This window comes from Somniosus microcephalus, chromosome 7 (assembly GCF_052327205.1).
Source record: "Somniosus microcephalus isolate GS21.2 chromosome 7, FLI_Smic_1.0, whole genome shotgun sequence".
NCBI lineage: Eukaryota > Metazoa > Chordata > Chondrichthyes > Squaliformes > Somniosidae > Somniosus > Somniosus microcephalus.
The window spans coordinates 19,907,725-19,930,548 of record NC_140993.1 but is presented as its reverse complement, the minus strand read 5'-3'; the positions used below and the strand labels follow the sequence as shown (position 1 = coordinate 19,930,548).

Sequence of the window (22,824 nt, the reverse complement as noted above, 5' to 3'; positions counted from 1 at the left end):
TGCAGACAAAAGAAATGCTGGGAACAGGCGGTTTCTGCAGAATTTCCCTGCAAAGAGAGCGCTGTCCACAGTTTCTATTCATGATGCCATCGAGGGGATAATTTAAACGCAGAAAGTTTGATCGTGGGCTGCCTCTGACCAACAGTACTAAAGCACAACACAGAGAACAACAAGGCTGAAAGGTACAAGAAAATTCATAGATATTTTCCGTTAAATGGGTAGAACAGCGGCAGGTGAAATTCGACATGGACAGTTGTACTGTGCACAGGACGAAACACCAGTTAACAGTGAGTGGTATTGATATAGCTATGGGTGAAATTAAAAGATCTGGGGGCAGAAATTGGGTATGTAGCGCCAAAAGAGGGCAGTCAGTGGCTGTAGCGCCACTGGCCGCGCCTCCCGCGATATTCAGCGGGGGCGCTAATGGTGGCGTTAGCCTGTTGCGCTACGCCGCCACCAATGACGTCATCGGTGTGCGCAGCGCCCCATTAGCGCCCCGATCGCGATATTTGGTAGCGAACGCCGCTGTAGCGCCGTTCGCTACCCGCGCCCGGTTCACGGGGCCTTGCTGTACCGGCAGTGGTGCAAGTTAAGGTGGAGGTGCGGGGCGGCCGCCAAAACCAGCACCTCTGTCCCTGGCCTCCTGACCGCCCCCCCCGCGGCATTGCCAGCTGTTTCCTGAGAGCCCGGCACTTCTCCTCGGTGCCGGGCTCTTTTGCCGGCACTCGTGATCGGGGATCGCGCTGTTGCAGGCCCCTCCCCCTTAACAATGGGAGGAAGGCCTGCAGTACCGCAGCGTGCCGTGCCGCAGTGTGTGACGCTGCGGCACGTTGCGCTGCGATATTCAGTTTCAGCGCCCTAAGAGGGACGCGGAGCGCCTCGAGCCTCGCCCCGTCTCCCTCTAGGGGCGCTGAAACTGAATTTCTGACGTTCGTTAATGCTCCGAACGTTGCGCAAAAATCAGCGCCCAGGCGAACTTGGCACCACTTTGGCGCCTCAACCCAATTTCTAGGCCCTGGGGTATTATAGATACAGCATTCAGATGTCCAATCACTGAAGAGCAGCTATCAGCAAGCAACTAGAATTCTGAACTATATCGCCAAACCAGTCGCGTACAAGTCAGTGTAAGTCTTGGTTAAACTCTACTCGCTCCTGTGCTCATTGACCTATATTGGCTCCCGGTCCAGCAACACCTCAATTTAAAATTTATCATCCTTGTTTTCAAATCCCTCCATGGCCTCGCCCCTCCCCATCTCTGTAACCTCTTCCAGCTCGACAGCTCTCCGAGATATTGGCGCTCCTCCAATTCTGGTCTCTGGTGCATCCCCGATTTTCATCGCTCCAGCTTCAGCTGCCTAGGACCCAAGCTCTGGAATTCCTTCCCTAAACCTCTCCGCCTCGCTACCTCTCCCTCCTCCTTTAAGACGATCCTTAAAACCTACCTCTGTCCTAATATCTCCTTATGTGGCTCTGTGTCAAATTTTGTCTGATAATGCTCGTGAAGCGCTTCGGGCCATTTTACTCCATTAAAGGCTCTATATAAATGCATGTTGTTGTTGTTGTTGTTGTAGTACAGTGCTCTAGTCGCACAGCACCTTGATTGTTACAACACAAAATTAAAATACTGCGGATGCTGGAAGTCTGAAGTAAAAACAGAGAATGCTGGAAATGCTCAGCAGGTCAGGCTGCATCTGCGGAGAGCGAAACAGAGTCAACGTCTCAGGTCGGTGACCTTTCGCCAGAACTGAAACATTGACTCTGTTCCTCTTTCCACAGATGCTGCCTGGCCTGCAGAGTATTTCCAGCATTCTCTGTTTTTATCCTGATTATTGCGTCCAGTTCTGGCCACAGAGACATTCGTGTCCCGAGGACAATGTAGAGAAGAGCTGCCAAACCCGTTTGTGAGGTAGAAGGACAGGCTGGAAAAAGTTTGATTTTCAGCTACGAAAATAGACAAGGGAGGTGTGGGGGGGCGGGAGACCTTATTTATGGTTTCACATGTTAACACTGTGACCTGTTTAGAAAAGGTAAACCTGGAACATTCCATCTAATTAAACCAGGATAGCCGAACGAAGAGCACAGGCACAAACGAGTGAAAGGCAAATTGAAGACATAGAAACATAGAAGATAGGAGCAGGAGTAGGCCATTCGGCCCCTCGAGCCTGCTCCGCCATTCAATGCGATCATGGCTGATCATCCAAATTCAGTACCCTGTCCCTGCCTTCTCTCCATATCCCTTGATCCCTTTAGCCTTAAGAAATATATTCAAATCCTTCTTGAATATATTTAATCAATTGGCCTCTACTGCCTTCTGTGGTAGAGAATTCCACAGGTTCACCACTCTCTGGGTAAAGAAATTCCTCCTCATCCCTGTCCTAAATGGCTTACCCCTTATTCTTAGACTGTGACCCCTGGTTCTGGACTCCCCGACCATCGGGAACATCCTTCCAGCATCTAGTCTGTCTAGTCCTGTTAGAACTTTATAAGTTTCAATGAGGTCCCCTCTCATTCTTCTAAACTCCAGCGAGTACAAGCCCAATCAACCCAATCTCTCCTCATACGTCATTCCTGCCATCCCAGGTATCAGCCTGGTGAATCTTCGCTGCACTCCTTCCATGGCAAGAACATCCTTCCTCAGATAAGGCGGCCAAAACTGCACACAATTCTCAAGATGTGGTCTCACCAAGGCCCTGTACAGCTGCAGCAAGACATCCTTGTTCCTGTACTCAAACCCTCTTGCTACGAAGGCCAACATACCATTTGCCTTCTTAACCGCCTGCTGCACCTGCATGCTTACTATCAGCGACTGGTGCACAAGGACGCCCAGGTCTCGTTGCACTTCCCCGTCTCCCAATCTATTGCCATTCAGATAATAATCTGCCTTCCTGTTTTTGACACCAAAGTCGATAACCTCGCATTTATCCACGTTATATTGCATCTGCCATGCTTCTGCCCAATCACCCAACCTGTCCAAATCACACTGGAGTTTCTCGACATCCTCCTCACAGCACACACGCCCACCCAGCTTTGTGTCGTCTGCAAACTTGGAGATATTACATCTGGTTCCCTCGTCCAGATCATTAATATATATTGTGAATAGCTGGGGTCCAAGGACGGATCCCTGCGGTACCCCACTAGTCACTGCCTGCCACTCGGAAAAAGAGCCATTTATTCCAATTCTTTGCTTTCTGTCTGCCAACCAGTTCTCTATCCAAGTCAATACCTTGCCCCCAATCCCATGTGCTTTAATTTTACACGCTAATCTCTTATGTGGGACCTTATCGAAAGCCTTTTGAAAATCCAAATACACCACATCCACTGGTTCTCCCCCATCTATTTTACCAGTTACATCCTCAAAAAATTCCAGTAGATTAGTCAAGCACGATTTACCTTTTGTAAATCCATGTTGACTTTGTCCGATCCGGTCACTTTTTTCCAAATGCTCTGCTATTACATCCTTTATAATGGACTCTAGCATTTTCCCCACTGCCGATGTCAGGCTTACCGGTCTGTAATTCCCTGTTTTCTCTCTACCACCCTTTTTGAACAGTGGGGTAACATTAGCTACCTGCCAATCCATGGGTACTGTTCCAGAGTCTATCGAATTTTGGAAGATGACCAGCAATGCATCTACTATTTCTAGGGCCACTTCCTTATGTACCCTAGGATGTAGATTATCAGGCCCTGGGGATTTATCGGCCCTCAATCCCATCAATTTTCCTAACACCATTTCCCTACAAATACTGATTTCTAATCAGTTCCTCCCTTTCATTAGACCCTATGTTCCCCGACATCTTTGGGAGGTTATTTGTGTCCTCCTTTGTGAAGACGAATTACAGAAGTTCTTCACGAAGTGACTACTATGGAGAATGAACTTCTGGGATCAGTTAAGAGTTTGTTGGATGCTGCGATGGGTCAGTCTGGTGGTTTGTTCCAGATAGATGAAGTATGGCAGGCTGAACAGCATCTTACATTTCTGTCTATCTTGTGATCTTCATGGCATTTAGGATCAAGCGCAATTCGCACGAAAATATTTCCTTTTCCAAGTACTGGATTTAAGATTAAATTTTTTTTTTTTTTTTAAAGCATTTGTGGATGGCTTAACATAATTGCGTTCATTCTCTGGACTTTATTAATGAGTAATTGGCCTCGTTTTCCCTTCAAAAAATTGATTTGGGGTTTTGGTTGTCATTCAAAAATACAGTTTCAAACAGCTGAAAATGGTGTGCGAGCTAGAGTTACTTATGAGCTACTTGGTGAGAAGCTCATGCCAATAAAATTCCAACCTTGGCCTGGAAGTTAAAGGGCAGCACCTTGTTACATATACTGATCATTCTCATATTCAGTATTGGGGTCCAGTCACAGTTAGGTTGGAAAAAGAAAGACTTGCATTTATATCGCACCTTTCACGACCTCAGGACGTCCCAAAGCACTTTACAGCCAATGAAGTACTTTTGAGTTGTAGTCACTATTGTTGTAATGTAGGAAATGTGGCTGCCAATTGCGCACAGCAAGCTCCCACAAACAGCAATGTGATAATGACCAGATAACCTGTTTTTATTATGTTGATTGAGGAATACATACTGGCCACGACACCGGGGATAACTCCCCTGCTCTTCTTCGAAATGATGTCATGGGATCTTTTACGTCCACCTGAGAGAATACATGGGGCCTCGGTTTAACGTCTCATCTGAAAGACGGTACCTCCGACAGTGCAGCGTTCCCTCAGCGCTGCACTGGGAGCGCCAGCCTGGATTTTTGTGCTGAAGTCTCTGGAGTGGGACTGTGAACCCACAACCTTCTAACTCAGAGGTGAGGGTGCTGCCCACTGAGCCACGGTAGAGCAAGAATGAGAAACACGAGTTATGGTAGATACCAGCTTCAATTCTTAGATGAACTTCATCCAAAACAGCATCAAATCAAGGGCAACGTGGGGCAGAATGACAAAGTGCGGCTCAGTTTAGCTACTTGTACCACAAGGACAATATACTTCCACAGGTTTGCTTCTTCCATACAGCTGTTAAAATGTTTCCATTGTATCAATACATCTAAGTATTGTAATCTAACGAAGGGGTCACTTAGCAACAGTTGAACATACAGAGAAATTCAATATGTCTAAGTCACTACATTCTTTTACATTCAAAACACATTCCTGATCTCTTAAATAGAAGTTATCTTTGCCAAGTCATCTTTCTTAATTTAAAACAGACACAGTATTTTTTCTAATTCTGAAAATGTACTTGTTATGTATAAAGCAGAAATTAATCCAGTGTCACTCCAAAAGAAAGAACATTTTTCAATTAGCCAGAATTTGCCATCAAAATAACAGGCAGTTTAAGGCGCTCGTCGTTATTAACATGCAAATCGTCCAGCAACTTGTGGCAAGGACGAGATACCCCCGCGAATTGCGAATCGCCACAAGTTGCTGGACGATTTGCGCTGCTCCGCCTTTAGCCTCGCGAGAACGGCACCTCGCCCTCAACCTCCCCGTGAGTTTCAAGAAAGTTCTGCATTTGCGCTTTAATTACCAATTACACTCGCCGCCGAAAGTTAGGGCTGGTACTTGACAGCAGAATTACCTTTTTAATGATGAGAATTTATGTTCTTGCAATGCCACTCAACTCTCCGGCCCAGAAAGGGAACAATTTAAACTGTGCAGTCTCAATCCTGCAGGTAGTACATTGTTCTTAGAGATTTTTTAAATTATTTTTTTCTTACTTTTCCTTTGTCTCTTTTTTTCTCTCTCTTAATCCAAGCTTTATTTCCTTATCTTTGTTTCTCTTTCTGTACCTGATTTGGCTCTATTTCACCCTATTTCCTTCTCCATCGTTCCTCTGTTTCTTTCTCAATCTTTAAATCATAGAAACATAGAAACTAGGAGCAGGAGTAGGCCATTCGGCCCTTCGAGCCTGCTCCGCCATTCAACGAGATCATGGCTGATCATCCAAACCCTAGCACCCGGTCCCTACACCGACAACCATCCCACCCAAGCCCTATCTCCGTAACCCCACATATTTAATCCCCCCTAACACTAAGGGCCAATTTTTTTTTATCATGGCCAATCAACCTAACCCGCACATCTTTGGACTGTGGGAGGAAACCGGAGCACCCGGAGGAAACCCACGCAAACACGGGGAGAATGTGCAAACTCCACACAGACAGTCACCCGAGGCCAGATTTGAACCCGGGTCCCTGGCGCTGTGAGGCAACAGTGCGACCCACTATTGGTTAAGGAGATAGACTGTTGATCTCGTCGTTAACCAAGGCCCTCGCTGCGTCGTTATCAGCTCGCACTTGCAGTGCAAAATATTTTCGCGCTAAAGGGCGAGGGCAAAAAGTCTAACTAACGGGGTTCGCTGGGAGATGCCCAGCTCCAGCAAATTGTGGGCCAATGTATCAGCCATAGTCCTGTGATGCAATGTTATGTTTTTGGTTATAACGTTAAAAGTGTTCTCATTTTCTCCGAATGGGCAGAATTCATTCAATTTAAACAATCACATGCAATAAAAACAAACGCTTTATAATTTTGTCTATCTGGCCTCTTCTGACAAAAATGTAATATTTTTTATTATCTGTAACAGAATCAGTTAGTTCAATTAAGGTACTTTACAGGCTGCAGGTGAGGTGGAGAAAGCCAGCCTCAGGGGAAAGTGAGGGTTGCAGATTTCCTTAGTCTCCAGATGATACTGAATGGCTTTAGTTTGTATCGAATAACTGATGCAACTCTGCTGAATGCAATTTTCAAGATTATTTCTTTCCTTTCAGTCTATATTATCCATTGGAATTTTGACTATGCCATCTTAACAGTACTAACTTCCTGGCCCCAGGCACATTTACTAGATTAATTAACCCCAATCACACGCATAAGGCGGCTGCTTTTCAATATTTTTTGAACGAGCGTAAGAGTTCAGTCCAGTCCAGTCGTACTCCTGTGAGATATTGACCAGCGTCTCATTTTCATACAATCATATAGCACAGGAGGAGGCCATTCGGCCCATCGTGCCTGTGCTGGCTCATTTGGAAGATCTATACAGTTAGTCCCACTCCCCTGCTATTTCCCCATAGCACTATAAATTTCCCCCTTTCATGTAGTTACCCAATTCCCTTTTGAAAGTCACTATTGAATCTCCTTCCACCGCCCTTTCAGGCAGCGCATTCCAGATCACAACAACTTGCGGCATTAAAAAAAAAAAATCCCCTCATTGCGCCTCTGGTTCTTTTGCCAATTACCTTAAATCTGTGTCCTCTGGTTAACAATCCTCCTGCCAGTGGAAACAGTTTCTTCTCATTTATTTTATCAAAATCCTTCATGATTTTGAACACCTTTATTAAATCTCCCCTTAACCTTCTCTGCTCGAAGGAGAACAACCCCAGCTTCTCTAGTTTCTCCGTGTAACTGAAGTCCCTCATCCCTGGTGCCATTCTAGTAAATCTCCTCTGCACCCTCACTAAGGCCTTGACATCCTTTTTGCAAATGTAAGAAGTCACACAACACCAGGTTATAGTCCAACAGCTTTATTTGAAATCACAAGCTTTCGGAGCGCTGCTCCTTCGTCAGGTGAAGTGGAGAAATGCATAAAGACACAGCTTATATAGTCAGAGAATCATGTCAGATGTTTACAGGAAACATTACCTGTAAACATGACATGATTCTCTGACTATATAAGCTGTGGCTTTATGCATTTCTCCACTTCACCTGACGAAGGAGCAGCGCTCCGAAAGCTTGTGATTTCAAATAAAGCTGTTGGACTATAACCTGGTGTTGTGTGACTTCTTACATTTGTCCACCCCAGTCCAACTCCGGCATCTCCACACCATCCTTTTTGCATGTCTGACACTTGTTAGTGCCATTGATACCCATTCTGTAAAATTTGGGTCATCATCTTCGTGAATACTGGTTTAAGAAGTGCACTAGACAATATGATTTTAATCCATTTACAGATGTCTCCCATCTTTTTTTGTGAAATGTTTATGTTAAAGTAAGTGGAGCACAGCACAATAGAGCTGTTGATGTAACTACATTTGTAAAATGCCCTCCAGCCAAGAGCACTGCACCAGCTGAATTTACATAACCTGCCACATGATCCCAGCTTCTGTGGCTTGTCTTGCTCCATATTAAGCTTTATGTAGACCTAGTATCATAAAACATTCCCTTAACTTTTGGACATGACTTCCAATTGGAAAAGCAAAATATCTGCAATACTTACAGAATTTCAATTATTAGCCAATTCATTGTTTTTGTTAATCTGATATAAACTTAGTTTGAAGGACTTTGTAAGCACATACTAATGATCTCAAAAACAGGGAAGTCTTGCTGCAGTTATACAGGGTATTGGTGAGGCCACACCTGGAATACTGCGTGCAGTTCTGATTTCCATATTTAAGAAAAGATATACTTGCTCTCGAGGTGGTTCAGAGAAGGTTCACTCGGTTGATTCCGGAGATGAGGGGGTTGACGTATGAGGAAAGGTTGAGTAGGTTGGGACTCTACTCATTGGAGTTCAGAAGAATGAGAGGCGATCTTATCGAAACATATAAGATTGTGAGGGGGCTTGATCAGGTGGATGCGGTGAGGATGTTTCCACTGATGGGTGAGAGTAGAACTAGGGGGCATAATCTAAGAATAAGGGGCTGCCCTTTCAAAACTGAGATGAGGAGAAACTTCTTCACTCAGAGGGTAGTAAATCTATGGAATTTGCTACCCCAGAGAGCTGCGGAAGCTGCAACATTAAATAAATTTAAAATGGAGATAGACAGTTTCCTAGCAGATAAGGGAATTAGGGGTTACGGGGAGAGGGCAGGGAAGTGGATGTGAGTCTAGATTCAGATCAGCCATGATCCTATTGAATGGCGGAGCAGGCCCGAGGGGCCGTATGGCCTACTCCTGCTCCTACTTCTTATGTTCTTATGTTCTTATTTATACCTTTATAACAATTTGCAGGGCTATGGGGAAAGAGCATGGGGGGTGGGACTAATTGATTAACTCGTTCAAAGAATCGGCACGATGGGCCAAATGGCCTCCTTCTGCGCTGTATGATTCTATGAGTAGCAAAGCTAGTGTTTTGTGTTATCATCCAGGCAAGAGATATTAGTGCTGGGGAATAAAACCTCTCTGTACTTTTCACACTCAGTGACAGCAGGAAGCACTTTTGAGTTAGGCACAGCATTGGTCCGATGCAATGCTGTTCAGACAATGAGGGAGGATTCCCTCAGTGTGCAAAGCGCAGCAAAATCGTAAAACAAAACGTTCTTTATGACCTTATTAACGATTTACACCACTCAAAAGCTCACAGGAAAATGTTGCTTGGTTTAATTTCTACCTCAGAAGAGCACACCTTGTTTTTTATCTCCACTTTTCCATTTGGACCATTCTTAAGGCTTCTGAATGAGGCTGACAAATCAGTACCAGATTGAGGATGTGTTTTGTACGCAGGCAAACTCGGAAAGGATTCAGACAGATTTCATTAGAAGCCCTTACAACAACAAAATTTTGCATTTATACAGCGCCTTCAACAGAGTAAAATGTCCCAAGGTGCTTCACAGGAGCGTTACCAGACAAAATTTGACACCGAGCCACGTAAAGAGATATTAGGACAGGTGACCAAAAGCTTGGTCAAAGAGGTAAGTTTTAAGGAGCGTCTTAAAGGAGAGAGAGAGGCAGAGGGGCTTAGGGAGGGAATTCCAGAGCTTAGGGCCCAGGCAGCTGAAGGCACGGCCGCCAATGGAGGGACGAAGGAAATCGGAGATGCGCAAGAGGCCAGCATTGGAGGACTGCTGAGCTCTCGGAGGGTTGTAGGGCTGGAGGACGTTACAGAGATAGGGAGGTGCGAGGGCAGGGAGAATGGACAAGGATGAGAATTTTTAAATGGAGGCGCTGCTTAACCGAGAGCCAATGTAGGTCAGCGAGCACAGGGGAGATGGGTGAACAGGACTTGGTGCGAGTTAGGACACGGGCAGCAGAGTGTCGGATCACCAGGTTTTCATCCTGTTAATAATCTGGCCTTGGATTGCAACTCAAATCCCAGGGCTTAAAACCTTGATTACGGTTAAAAGTTTGTTGCAGCATTATGTAAAGAAAGAAGAAAGACTTGCATTTATATAGCGCCTTTCACAACCACCGGACGTTCCAAAAGCATTTTGCAGCCAATGAAGTACTTTTTGAAGTGCAGTCACTGTTGTAATGTGGGAAACGCAGCAGCCAATTTGCACACAGCAAGATCCCACAAACAGCCGTGTGATAATGACCAGATAATCTGTTTTAATGATGTTCATTGAGGGGTAAATATTGGCCAGAACACCGGGGATAACTCCCCTGCACTTCTTCGAAATAGTGGCCACGGGATCCTTTATGTCCACCTGAGAGAGCAGACTGAGCCTCGGTTTAACGTCTCATCCGAAAGACAGCGCGCCTCCGACAGTGCAGCGCACCCTCAGCATTGCACTGGAATGTCGGCCTAGCTTTATGTGCTCAAGTCTCTGGAGTGGGACTGTGAACCCACAACCTTCTGACTCAGAGGCGAGGGTGCTGCCCACTGACACTGTAAACCAGAGGACAGGAATGTCAACTGAAAAAATTACACTATCATTCGATCTAAGCTCCCACACCACTTCACCAACCCCCCCGCACCCACCCACCCCCACTCCATATGCAATTGTGATAGATTCTAGTCTCACCTCTGTTCTTCTGTAACCTCTTGATTACTATTAAGAACAATTCTCCACAGATCAGAAGCTATGAGCTCCTTCTGGTCATTAGCCAAGGTAATGTTAGGCAGCTGCAGCTCACACGCTTTGCTTTCAGACAGGTTAAATTCACGATAATCCACAAATACTTGTTGAAGCTCGTCCCAATACTCCAGGCTGCATGGTACCTGTTTGAAATGAATAATAATTAACAATGAAAGAATTGACCCTTACAAAATGAACTTTTACCGTGCTGTGGTCAGGTCTGGCCGTTTGGGTGCGTTGGGCTCCAAAGGACAGCTGAAGAGTTGAGCAGCAATACATTTGCTCGACCAAGGCTGGCTGGCCCAGTCGATGATGGGGCCACGCCAATTAACGAAAATTGCAAGATTCGCTGAAAAAAAACCTTTGGAGCTAGTTCTTCTTTCTCGGAAGTGGCAGGTGCCAAAATGAAGAAGAAAATAGGTAAGAAGAATTTATATATAAAGGTTAGTTTATGGAAAGCATCACTTAAGATCATAGCTGCATTTAAGAGGAAGCTCGGTACGTACATAAGGCAGAAAGAAATAGAATGGTATGTTGATAGAGTTAGCTGAAGTAAGGTGGGAGGAGGCCCGTGTGCAGCGTATACACTGGCATAGACGAGTTGGGCCGAATGTTTCTGTGCTGTAAATTCTATGTAATTAGAATAGACAGATTAGGTTAAATTAGAAAGATAAATAAGGTAAAATGATGCACGGGTAAGCAGAAATAGAGGGGTTCATTTTAACTTTTGTCAATGGTGTAAAACAGGCGACATCCGATTGGCCGCCCGCCATTAGCCCCACCCGTTATACACCCCGCCCATCCTATACCTCCTCCGTTATACACCCTGCCCGTGATACACCCGCCCATCCTATACCTCCTCCGTTATACACCCTGCCCGTTATACACCCCGCCCATCATATACCTCCTCTGTTATACACCCTGCCCGTTATACACCCCGCCCATCATATACCTCCTCCGTTATAAACCCTGCCCGTTATACACCCCGCCCATCATATACCTCCTCCGTTATAAACCCTGCCCGTTATACACCCCGCCCATCATATACCTCCTCCGTTATAAACCCTGCCCGTTATACACCCCGCCCATCATATACCTCCTCCGTTATAAACCCTGCCCGTTATACACCCCGCCCATCATATACCTCCTCCGTTATACACCCTGCCCGTTATACACCCCGCCCATCATATACCTCCTCTGTTATACACCCTGCCCGTTATACACCCCGCCCATCCTATACCTCCGCCGTTATACACCTTGCCCGTTGTGCAAAACTGAGGGGGTGCCTCTCGCCTGATGTTCCTGTCCATTACAAATCGTGCAGGGCGTATAACGGGCGGTCGATCCGATATCGTTCCATTTTAGAGCATCTCCAAAAGTTAAAATGACTCCCAAGTGTTTAAGATTTATAAAGAACTGTGTTTTGAATGTATATTTTAGTTTTGTGAGCTTAACATTACAGCAATAAAGCTAGTCCTGACATTGGAGCAGATTTATGACTCCAATATTAGTGTCTGATTCAGCACAGCAGTGTTAGATCTGTAAACACGAAAAACTAGCCAGCCCACGGAGACCGCTATTTCACCAGACCTGACAGCCATCTATGAGCTAAGAGACTGATGTAAACGTTGCACCGGCTGCATGCAACAAATAAAGCTCCCACCAGTTACATGAGAGAAATGCTTGTATTTTGATAATGTTGCTCATTTTTCCAAAGTTGAATTACTATATTCAGGTAAAAACCGTCCTCAAAGATGCTGTACGAAATCATGCTGCACAAACAAAATAGATCCAGAAAACAGCCTAAATACTGCACTGAAATCCCTGTGAAATGACGGCTCAGGTGACTCAACTGTAAGTGCTTCTGAGATGAGTTTCTGATCACATATCTGCGCCATCACCAAGATTGTCTACTTCCACCTTCGCAACATCGCCCGACTCCGCCCCTGCCTCAGCTCATCTGCTGCTGAAACCCTCATCCATGCATTTGTCACCTCTGGACTTGACTATTCCAACGCTCTCCTGGCCGGCCTCCCACCTTCCACCCTCCGCAAACTTCGGCTCATCCAAAACTCTGCTGCCCGTATCCTAACTCGCACCAAGTCCCGTTCACCCATCACCCCTGTGCCGGCTGGGACCCGGGCTGAAGCTACAGACGCTCATCACCCATCACCCCTGTGCTCACGGACCTACATTGGCTCCTGGTTCGGCAACACCTCGAGTTTAAAATTCTCATCCTTGTTTTCAAATCCCTCCATGGCCTCACCCCTCCCTATTTTTGTAACCTCCTCCAGCCCTACAACCCTCCGAGATCACTGCTCTCCTCCAATTCTGACCTCTTGCGCGTCTCCGATATTAATCGCACCTCCATTGGCGGCCGTGCCTTCAGCTTTTAAGGCCCTAAGCTCTGGAATTTCCTCCCTAAACCTCTCCGCCTCGCTACCTTGCTCTCCTCCTTTAAGGCGCTCCTTAAAACCTACCTCTTTGACTAAGCTATCCTAAAATCTGTTTATGTGGCTCGGTGTCAAATTTTGTTTGATAATGCTCTCTGGAAGTGCCTTGGGACATTTTACTACGTTAAAGGCACTGTATAAATGCAGGTTGTTGTTGTTGCTGCTATCGATGTAAAACAATTACCCATTGACATAAATCATGCCATTTATGTAGAAAGGACTTATGAAATATACTGGGCGGCCTGCTGGTGGCGCTGTCCAGGGAGAGTATAAATACTCGGGCACGGGCCCAGCTTGCTCAGGGACATTTTGTAAACAGGAACTAGTGAAGGATAACTAGACTTCCATGTTGTGAAACAGTCGATTAAAGTCTTGTTTAATATTCTGACCAAGTGCCTAGTAGTTTTCTTACGTCATCCATTGAGGGGGTCTCAGCCCATTTCTTCCCCAGTCCTCCCTCCCTCAGAAAAAGGTGAAGTAACGAAAATACTTCATTTTCCTCTCAACTTTTAGCGCACTTATGCGGAGATGTTACGCAGAGGTCACTTTAGGGGGAGCTAGCAATTATTTTGTTCATGAGAATCGGTTTGCAGCGACTAGGAAAAGTGCTGTGAAAAGCCCAGCGCCGTCCTCATACAATTGACTGGCTGAATTACTTTACTAGATTCAAAATATCAATTTAAAAAAAAATGTTCGCAATGGATGAGAAACCACATGGCTGAGCTGCAGGAACTCAGGATTTCAAACATTTAAATGCAATCCACTCTTGGGAGACAAAAAAAGTGTTCCACAGGAAAAACCTTGCCCAGAGTTGTAGTATTGGCTTTTGTAAAGAAGACACAGCTGCGACTTTTTCACCTGTGTCACCCCACAAGTATTGTGGAATACTGCACTGCATCAAAATTGTCTTCCTGTCCGGAAAGCCAGGCATGTATAAACACTGCACTGAACTTAACATTGATTTTCCCTTTGGTATTGGGAAATGGTAATTTTAGAGCCCTGGGAAATTTGCACTAAATTTCTGAGGAAACGTGAAAAAAATTCTGCTTTCAAAAAAAATATATATATAGTAACTTGCAACAGTATTCAGTTTTACAGCAGCCCCACTCCAGATTTTGGTCCATCAGTCCCATCAACAAGAAGAAAAAAAACTCTCCGTGGGAGCGATTAGCACAAATACTGAACCAAACTGAACTCTATCCTCTCGTTTACCTTCTCACCCTGAGGGAAAATCTGTAAAATAAATTAAGCGACAAATAGTTATATAGGTTCTTTTAGTGCAAAAGTCAAGCAAACTGATGGTCTATCAAGCAAAATTGTATGTTAGATTTCTGAAGTGCCACAAACAACACTGGAGTTTATAACACTTTTGTAAGTTAGTAATGACCATATTGTGATGTCCGCTTGTTAGCGGTAACTTAAAGATGCAATCTGCTAAAGAAATTCACGTCAGTGAGAAACAAATGGTATGAATTAAAACATGTCCAACAGACCTGAAGGACATCTCCAAGGTCCGCTGTGCTGATGTCCGGGTCTTCTGTAGTGTTGAAAGGCACTGGATTAATTCTAACGAGAGTCAGGACACGGGGCTCTGGGTACCTCCACATCATCATCCCTGGACGCTCATCAGTCTCATTGTAAAACACCACTTCAAAAACACTTGCCAACTTTTGTGCATCTACAAATATAACAACACAATTTAGATTTCTAACATGTTAGAATCTCAAAAAATCCACAGCTCAAGGCAGATATAGCCAAGTGCTCAAAGAGTTACTATTTGAACATTGCACGAGGCTTGGTTTATAAAATTCTGAGTTTTAACTCTCCATCTGTTTTCTTTCAGAGACAGGTTGCAGTCTTGCTCGCAAATACATTCACTTAGCTTGATCCTCCCAGATTTCTGGAACAATTTTGGACTTTCACAATCAAAAAAGACTTGCATTTCTATAGCGCCTTTCATGACCACCAGACGTTCCAAAGCGTTTTACAGCCAATGAAATACTATTGAAGTGCAGTCACTGTTGTAATGTAGGAAACGGAGCAGCCAATTTGCGCACAGCAAGATCCCGCAAACAGCAATGTGATAATGACCAGGTAATCTGTTTCACTGATGTTGATTGAGGGATGAATATTGGCCAGGACACCGGGGATAACTCCCCTGCTCTTCTTCAAAGTAGTGCCATGGGATCTTTTACGTCCACCCGAGAGAGCAGACGGGGCCTCGGTTTAACGTCTCATCCAAAAGACGTCACCTCCGACAGTGCAGCACTCCCTCAGTAGTGCACTGGAGTGTCAGCCTAGATTTTTAGTGCTCAAGTCTCTGGAGTCACACCATTGAAGGTCATTTGTGATTTGCGTCACCCATACTTGCGCAAAGGCAAGTTCATGATTGATGCACCGCTATCCTCACTCTGTAGTCACTATTTTGTGAAATGTGGATTGTTTTGTCCCTACAATTTCCTCCCCTCCCCTTCTGATGGCCTTGACTGATTCTTAGCCACTTTAACACAGAGGTACAGATATACAAGTGCTGGCCGCCCTCCAGTAGCTCATCCAGGTAGCTATTCTTCATGTATCTCTACCTCAAAGCCTCTTTCATTCCCATTCTCCTCTGATAACAGTTTCGTACCATTTAGTTCAGCTAAACCTTCTGCTTATAGTCCAACATCTTTAGCAATCCTGATCCGCCTCTCTAATCTAAAATTTAGACTTTCCCCTCCACCCTTGCCATATTAGTTTGCATCTTCTCCCACTGCTCGATTTGCTCTCTCTATAAGGATGCTGGTGCAGTTTCGGTTCAGGTGAAGTCCATCCCTTTGATTTAGCCTCCGTGTTCTCAAACTCCCTCCGATGCCCCAAGAATCTGAACCTTTCCCTCCCGCTTCAGCCCTGCAGCTACACGTTGACTTTCCTAATCTCCCTCTCCCTAACCTATGTTGCACGTCACACAAGAAGCAGTCCAGAGAATTGTGGTCTTGCTTTACTCTCTAGTACCTACAGGTGTCAAGACTTGGCTCAGCAGTAGCACACACACCTCTGACCTCCAAAGTCATAATGGCACAGAAGGGGGCCATTCGGTCCATCGAGTCCATGTCAGCTCTCTGTGGAGCAATCCAGTCAGTCCCATTTCCCGGCTCTATCCCCGTAGCCCTGCATGTTTATTTCCCTCAAGTGCCTATCCAGTCATCTCTTGTAAACACTGAGTGTCTCTGCTTCCACCACTTCCGTCGGCAGCGAGTTCCAGGTCCTCACCACTCGCTGCGTAAAAAAGATTTTCCTCACATTCGTTGCCCAAAACCTTAAATCTGTGTCCCCTAGTCCTTGTACCATCAACTACTGGGAACAGCCTTTCCCCGTCTAGCCTATCCAAACCCGTCATAATCTTGTACACCTCTGTCAACTCACCCCTCAACCTCCTTTGCTCTAATGAAAACAAATCCAGCTTCTCCAACCTGTCCTTGTAGCTAAGATTCCCCATCCCCGGAACCATTCTGGTAAATCTCCTCTGCACCCTCTCAAGGGCCTTCACATCCTTCCTAAAGTGTGGTGACCAGAACTGGACGCAATACTCCAGTTGTGGCCTAACCAGCGCTTTATAAAGGTTCAGCATAACTTCTCTACTTTTGTACTCAATACCTCTATTTATGAAACCCAAGATCCCATATGCTTTGCTAACCACTCTCTCAATATGTCCTGCCACCTTCAAGGACCTATGCACATTAACTCCCAGGTCCCTCTGTCCCTGTACACTCTTTAAAACTGTGCCATTAAGTGTATATTGCCTCTCCCTGTTCCTTCTGCCAAAATGCATCATCGCCCACTTCTCTATATTAAATTCCATATGCCACTTGTCTGCCCATTCTGCTAGCCTTTCTATGTCCTGTTGCAGTCGATTGATATCATCCTCACTGTTTGCCACACCCCCAAGTTTGGTGTCATCGGCAAATTTAGAAATTCTACTTTGTATTCCAATACCCAGGTCATTTATATACATCAAAAAAGCAGTGGCCCCAGCACTGACCCTTGGGGAACACCACTGTCTACCATCCTCCAGTCTGAAAAACAGCCATTTACCACAACTCGCTGTTTTCTGTCCTTAAGCCAATTCCTTATCCAAGCTGCCAATGACCCACCTGTTCCATGAGCCTCAATTTTGTTAACCAGCCTTTCTAGTACATCCTGTCTATCAATTTTCACCCCTTCCATTGCTTCTACCTTTTCCACTGCTACCGATATTTTGTCAGCATCCACCTCCTTAGTAAACACCGATACCAAGTACTCAGAGTATTCTAGCCTTGCCCTGCGCCTCTAAACATGTAACACCTTCTTTGTCGCTAATAGGCCCCACCCTGCCTCTTACTGCCCACTGACTGTTTACATGCCGGTAGAATATTTTTGGGTTCCTTTTTATGTTAAGCGCCATTCTATTCTCATATTCTCTCTTTGCCAATCTTATTTTCATCTTCACTTCCCCTCTCAACTTATTGTATTTGGTCTGATTCTCCCTTGAAGAATTCACCTGACATGCATCATGCAACCTGTTTTTTTGTTTCATCATCTTCTCTATCTCCCTCGTCATCCCAGGAGCCCTTCTTTGATTCCCTTACCCTTCCCACTTGATGGAATGTACCTAGCCTGTACTTGGAACATCTCCTCCTTAAAGATCACCCATTGTTCCGTTAGTTTTTCCTGTCAGTCTTTGGTTCCATTTTACCCTGGCTAGAGCCTTTCGCATCCCATTGAAGTTAGCCCTATTCCAGTTTAGAAGTTCCACTCTAGATTGTTCCTTGCTCCTCTCCATTGCTAATCTGAATCTTATGATACGATGATCACTCGTACCCAAGTGTTCTCCCACAGACACTTGGTCGACCTGGCCCAAAGGTCATGGTTTCAAGACCCACTCCAGGGACATAATCACATAATCTACGCTGACACTTCAGTCTGGTACTGTGGGAGAATTGGACTGTCGGAGGTGCCGTCTTTCAGATGGGATGTTAAATCGAGGCCCCCTCTGCCCTATCATGTGCACGTAAACGATCCCATGGCACTCGCCAAAGAGGAGCAAGGAATTTCTTTCAGTTTTATGCCTGAACCAACATCATTAAAAAACATTATCTGGTCATTTATCTCATTGCTGTTTGTGGGATCTCACCGTGTGCAAATTGGCTGCCACATTTCCCTACATTACACCAGTGATTAGACTTCAAAAGTACTTAATTGGCTGTGAAGTGTTTTGGGATATCCTGAAATTGTGAAAGGTGCTACAAAATCGCAAGTTCTTTCTTCCTTTCCGTACACAGAGTACTGGTAAGCTATCGAAATGAGGCATCAAGCTGAGCCTATACGCGTCCTCATATAACATAGAAGATAGGGGCAGGAGTAGGCCATTCGGCCCCTCGAACCTGTTCTGCCATTTAATGAGATCATGGCTGATCATCCAAATTCAGTACCCTGTTCCTGCCTTCTCCCCATATCCCTTGATCCCTTTAGCCTTAAGAAATATATCCAACTCCTTCTTGAATATATTTAATGAATTGGCCTCAACTGCCTTTTGTGGTAGAGAATGCCACAGATGAAGAAATTCCTCCTCATCTCTGTCCTAAATGGCTTACCCCTTATCTTTAGACTGTGACCCCTGGTTCTGGACTCCCCGCCATCGGGAACATCCTTCCTGCATCTAGTCTGTCTAGTCCTGTTAGAATTTTATAAGTTACAATGAGATCCCCTCTCATTCTTCTAAACTCCAGTGAATATAAGCCCAATCGACCCAATCTCTCCTCATATGTCATTCCTGCCATCCCAGGTATCAGTCTGGTGAATCTTTGCAGGTACATCCACACAGATACTTTCTACAGGAGGAAAAGACAGAGAATAGCAGCAGAAACCTTGACTGATTCTTAGCCTCTTTAGCTCAGACACATGGAGGCCAGATGCAGCTCTCTGGCGCAGACCACTATCTGCAGAGACCAGGATCAAACGTTGGACCTCCCTTGCCTGTATAACTCAGTTTCATATGAGGCAACACATTTACCAACTAAGCCATTTGGGTATCTGTAAAGATGTGTTACATTTCCTCAACTTAATGCTTCCGGACATTGTTGATGGCCTGCTTTGCAGGGATTTTTCTGCCCTTCCTTTTAAAACTTCCTCCTTTGGAGATGTGTAGACTTTGGGGTGATTTGAAAGAAAATAGTTGCAGGTCTAGATCATGTTCCTAGTGATAGATTATTTCAATTTCATGGATTGGGAAAGATGAGGGGTTGTGTGTATAAGTTACGCAAGGGGAGGGCTAGGTTTGATCTCAAGTGGTTCTTCTTTACCCAGAGGATCGTGCACTTACGGAACAAGCTACCGGCTTGTGTGGTGAGTCCGGACTCGCTAGATACCTTCAAGAGAGCAGGACCAGTTCCTGGCTAGTGTGGAGATCACGTATTATAAAAAGGTGAAATGGCAGGTAATATAAGCATCGTCAATGTGGCCCTCTGGACTAGTTTTGATCACCATAAGGAGCCGAAGAGGAATTTTCCAGATTTTTGCCCCCTTATTTGCCTTGGGGTTTTGATTTTTTTTTTTGCTTCTTCCAGAAGATGACGCAAGTACATAAGAATTAGGAGCAGGAGTCGGCCATTCAGCCCCTTGGGCCTGCTCCGCTATTCAATAAGATCATAGCTGATCTTTGACCTCAACTCCACTTTCCCGCCCGATCTCCATATTCCTTGATTCCCCCAGAGTAAAAATCTAACAATCTCAGCCTTGAATATAATCAATGACTGAGCATCCACAGCCCTCTGGGGTAGAGAATTCCAAAGATTCACAACCCTCTGAGAAAGAAATTTCTCCTCATTTGTCCTAAATGGCTGACCCCTTATTCTGAGTATATGCCCCCTAGTTCTAGGCTCTCCAGCCAAGGGAAACTTTTTTTTTGAGGAGGTAACAAGGAGGGTAGATGAGGGTAGTGCGTTTGATGTAGTGTATATGGACTTTAGCAAGGCTTTTGATAAGGTTCTACATGGCAGACTGGTCACGAAGTTAAAAGCCCATGGGATCCAGGGCAAAGTGTCAAGTTGGATTCAAAATTGGCTCGGAGACAGGAAGCAGAGGGTAATGGTTGATGGGTGTTTTTGTGACTGGAAGGCTGTTTCCAGTGGAGTTCCGCAGGGCTCAGTACTAGGTCCCTTGCTTTTTGTGGTATATATCAATGATCTTGACTTGAATATAGGGGATATGATTAAGAAGTTTGCAGATGATACTATAATCGGCTGTGTGGTTGATACTGAAGAAGGGAGCTGTAGACTGCAGGATGATATCAATAAATTGGCCAGGTGGGCAGAACAGTGGCAAATGGAATTCAATCCGGAGAAGTGTGAGGTAATGCATTTGGGGAGGGCTAACAAGGAAAGGGAATACACATTGAATGGTAGGACACTGAGTAGTGTAGAGGAACAAAGGGACCATGGAGTGCATGTTCACAGATCCCTGAAGGTAGCAGGGCAAGTAGATAAGGTGGTTAAGAAGGCATACGGAATGCTTGCCTTTATTAGCCGTGGCATAGAATACAAGAGCAGGGTGGGTTATGCTTCAACTGTATAAAACACTAGTTAGGCCTCAGCTAGAGTACCGCGTGCAGTTCTGGTCACATTACAGGAAAGATGTGATTGCACTAGAGAGGGTACAGAGGAGATTTACAAGGATGTTGCCGGGAGTAGAGAATCTTAGCTATGAGGAAAGACTGGATAGGCTGGGTCTATTTTCCTTGGAACAAAGGAGGCTGAGTGGAGACCTTATTGAGGTGTATAAAATTATGAGGGGCATAGATAAAGTGGATAGAAAGGACCTATTTCCCTTAGCAGAAGGGTCAAAAACCAGGGGGCACAGATTTAAAGTAATTGGGGGAAGGTTTAGAGGAGATTTGAGGGAAAATTTCTTCACCCAGAGGGTTGTGGGGGTCTGGAACTCACTGCCTGAAAGGGTGGTAGAGGCAGGAACCCTAACCACATTTAAAAAGTACTTGGATGTGCACTTGGGATGCTCTAACCTGCAGGGCTATGGGCCAAGAGCTGGGAATTGGGATTAGGCTGGATGGCTCTTTGTTGGCTGGCGCGGACACGATAGGCCGAAATGGCCTCCTTCCGTGCTGTAACTTTCTATGATTCTATGACAACCTCTCAGCATCTACTCTGTCAATCCCCCTCAGAATCTTTTATGTTTCAATGAGATCACCTCTCATTCTTCTAAAGTCCAGAGAGTATAGGCCCATTCCACTCAATCTCCCCTCATAGGACAACCCTCGCATCCCAGGAATCAATCTAGTGAACCTTTGTTGCACCACCTCTGAGGCAAGTATATCCTTCCTTAGGTACGGAGACCAAAACTGTCCACAGTATGCCAGGTGTGGTCACATGGCATGGCTGGTGATGGGGAGAGGGTGTCTAATCACGATGCTTCAGGCATCACAAGAAAGGCAGGCTTGAAGGACCAGATGGTCTTTTCCTGTCTGTCATTTTTTTGTTTTTTCGTAAAAGTCCCAATTGGCCGATCCGTCCCCTCAACTCCTTTCCCTTCTAATGTGCTGAATAGGTTGTCACCGCCCAACTTCACCATCGGCCTTCTCTTAACTGCCCTTCACACAACACCAAGACCCTCATCTCATGCATCTCATTGAAACTTATAAAATTCTAACAGGACGAGACAGACTAGATGCAGGAAGGATGTTCCCGATGGCGGGGGAGTCCAGAACCAGGGGTAACAGTCTAAGGATAAGGGGTAAGCCATTTAGGACTGAGATGAGGAGGAATTTCTTCACCCAGAGAGTGGTGAACCTGTGGAATTCTCTACCACAGAAGGCAGTTGAGGCAAATTCATTAAATATATTCAAGAAGGAGTTGGATATATTTCTTAAGGCTAAAGGGATCAAGGGATATGGGGAGAAATCAGGGACAGGGTACTGCATTTGGATGATCAGCCATGATCTCATTAAATGGCGGAACAGGTTCGAGGGGCCGAATGGCCTACTCCTGCTCCTATCTTCTATGTTTCTAAGTCAAACAGACTGCGTCCACAATGCGTTATTCTTTCTTGTCCTGTTCGACCACTCTGTAATATGCAACATAGTTGACCTTGCTTTCTATCTCCACCACCTTTTCCTCAGTAATCCAACTCTCATGGTTCTCCACTAACTGTTCCTGTGCAGCCAACTCATCCCCATTAATGACTTTTCCTTCTGCTCTGGCATGGTCACCCCTGGAGTTCCCCAAGGAACTATTCTTGGCCTATCCTCTTCCTTACCTACTCATCGTCCTTAGGTGACATCATCTGCAAGCATAGGGGCAGGTTCCAAATTTTTTATATGCATTCACAGGATATGGGCATCGCTGGCAAGGCCAGCATTTACTGGCCATCCCTAATTGCCCTCGAGAAGGTGGTGGCGAGCCGCCTTCTTGAACCGCTGCAGTCCGTGTGGTGAAGGTACTCCCACAGTGCTGTTAGGGAGTGCGATCCAGGATTTTGACCCAGCGACGATGAAGGAATAGCGATATATTACCAAGTCAGGGCGGTGCGTGACTTGGAGGTGGTGGTGTTCCCATGCGCACGCTGCCCTTGTCCTTCTCGGCGGTAGAGGTCGTGGGTTTGGAAGGTGCGTCGA

General features: G+C 45.4%; 1 protein-coding gene across 4 annotated transcripts in view; it reads right to left on the bottom strand.

Moving 5' to 3' along the window:
* Positions 1-22,824, bottom strand: part of vps13b (vacuolar protein sorting 13 homolog B) — a 1,087,794-nt gene that overhangs the window by 128,809 nt on the left and 936,161 nt on the right. For all 4 annotated transcript variants that reach the window (XM_085992288.1, XM_085992290.1, XM_085992289.1 and 1 more), the window contains exons 39-40: positions 14,675-14,859; positions 10,675-10,871 (exon numbers count right to left, since the gene is read on the bottom strand). In XM_085992288.1, coding sequence (XP_085848414.1) covers positions 10,675-10,871; positions 14,675-14,859 — 382 coding nt within the window. The remainder of the gene's footprint in view (positions 1-10,674; positions 10,872-14,674; positions 14,860-22,824) is intronic.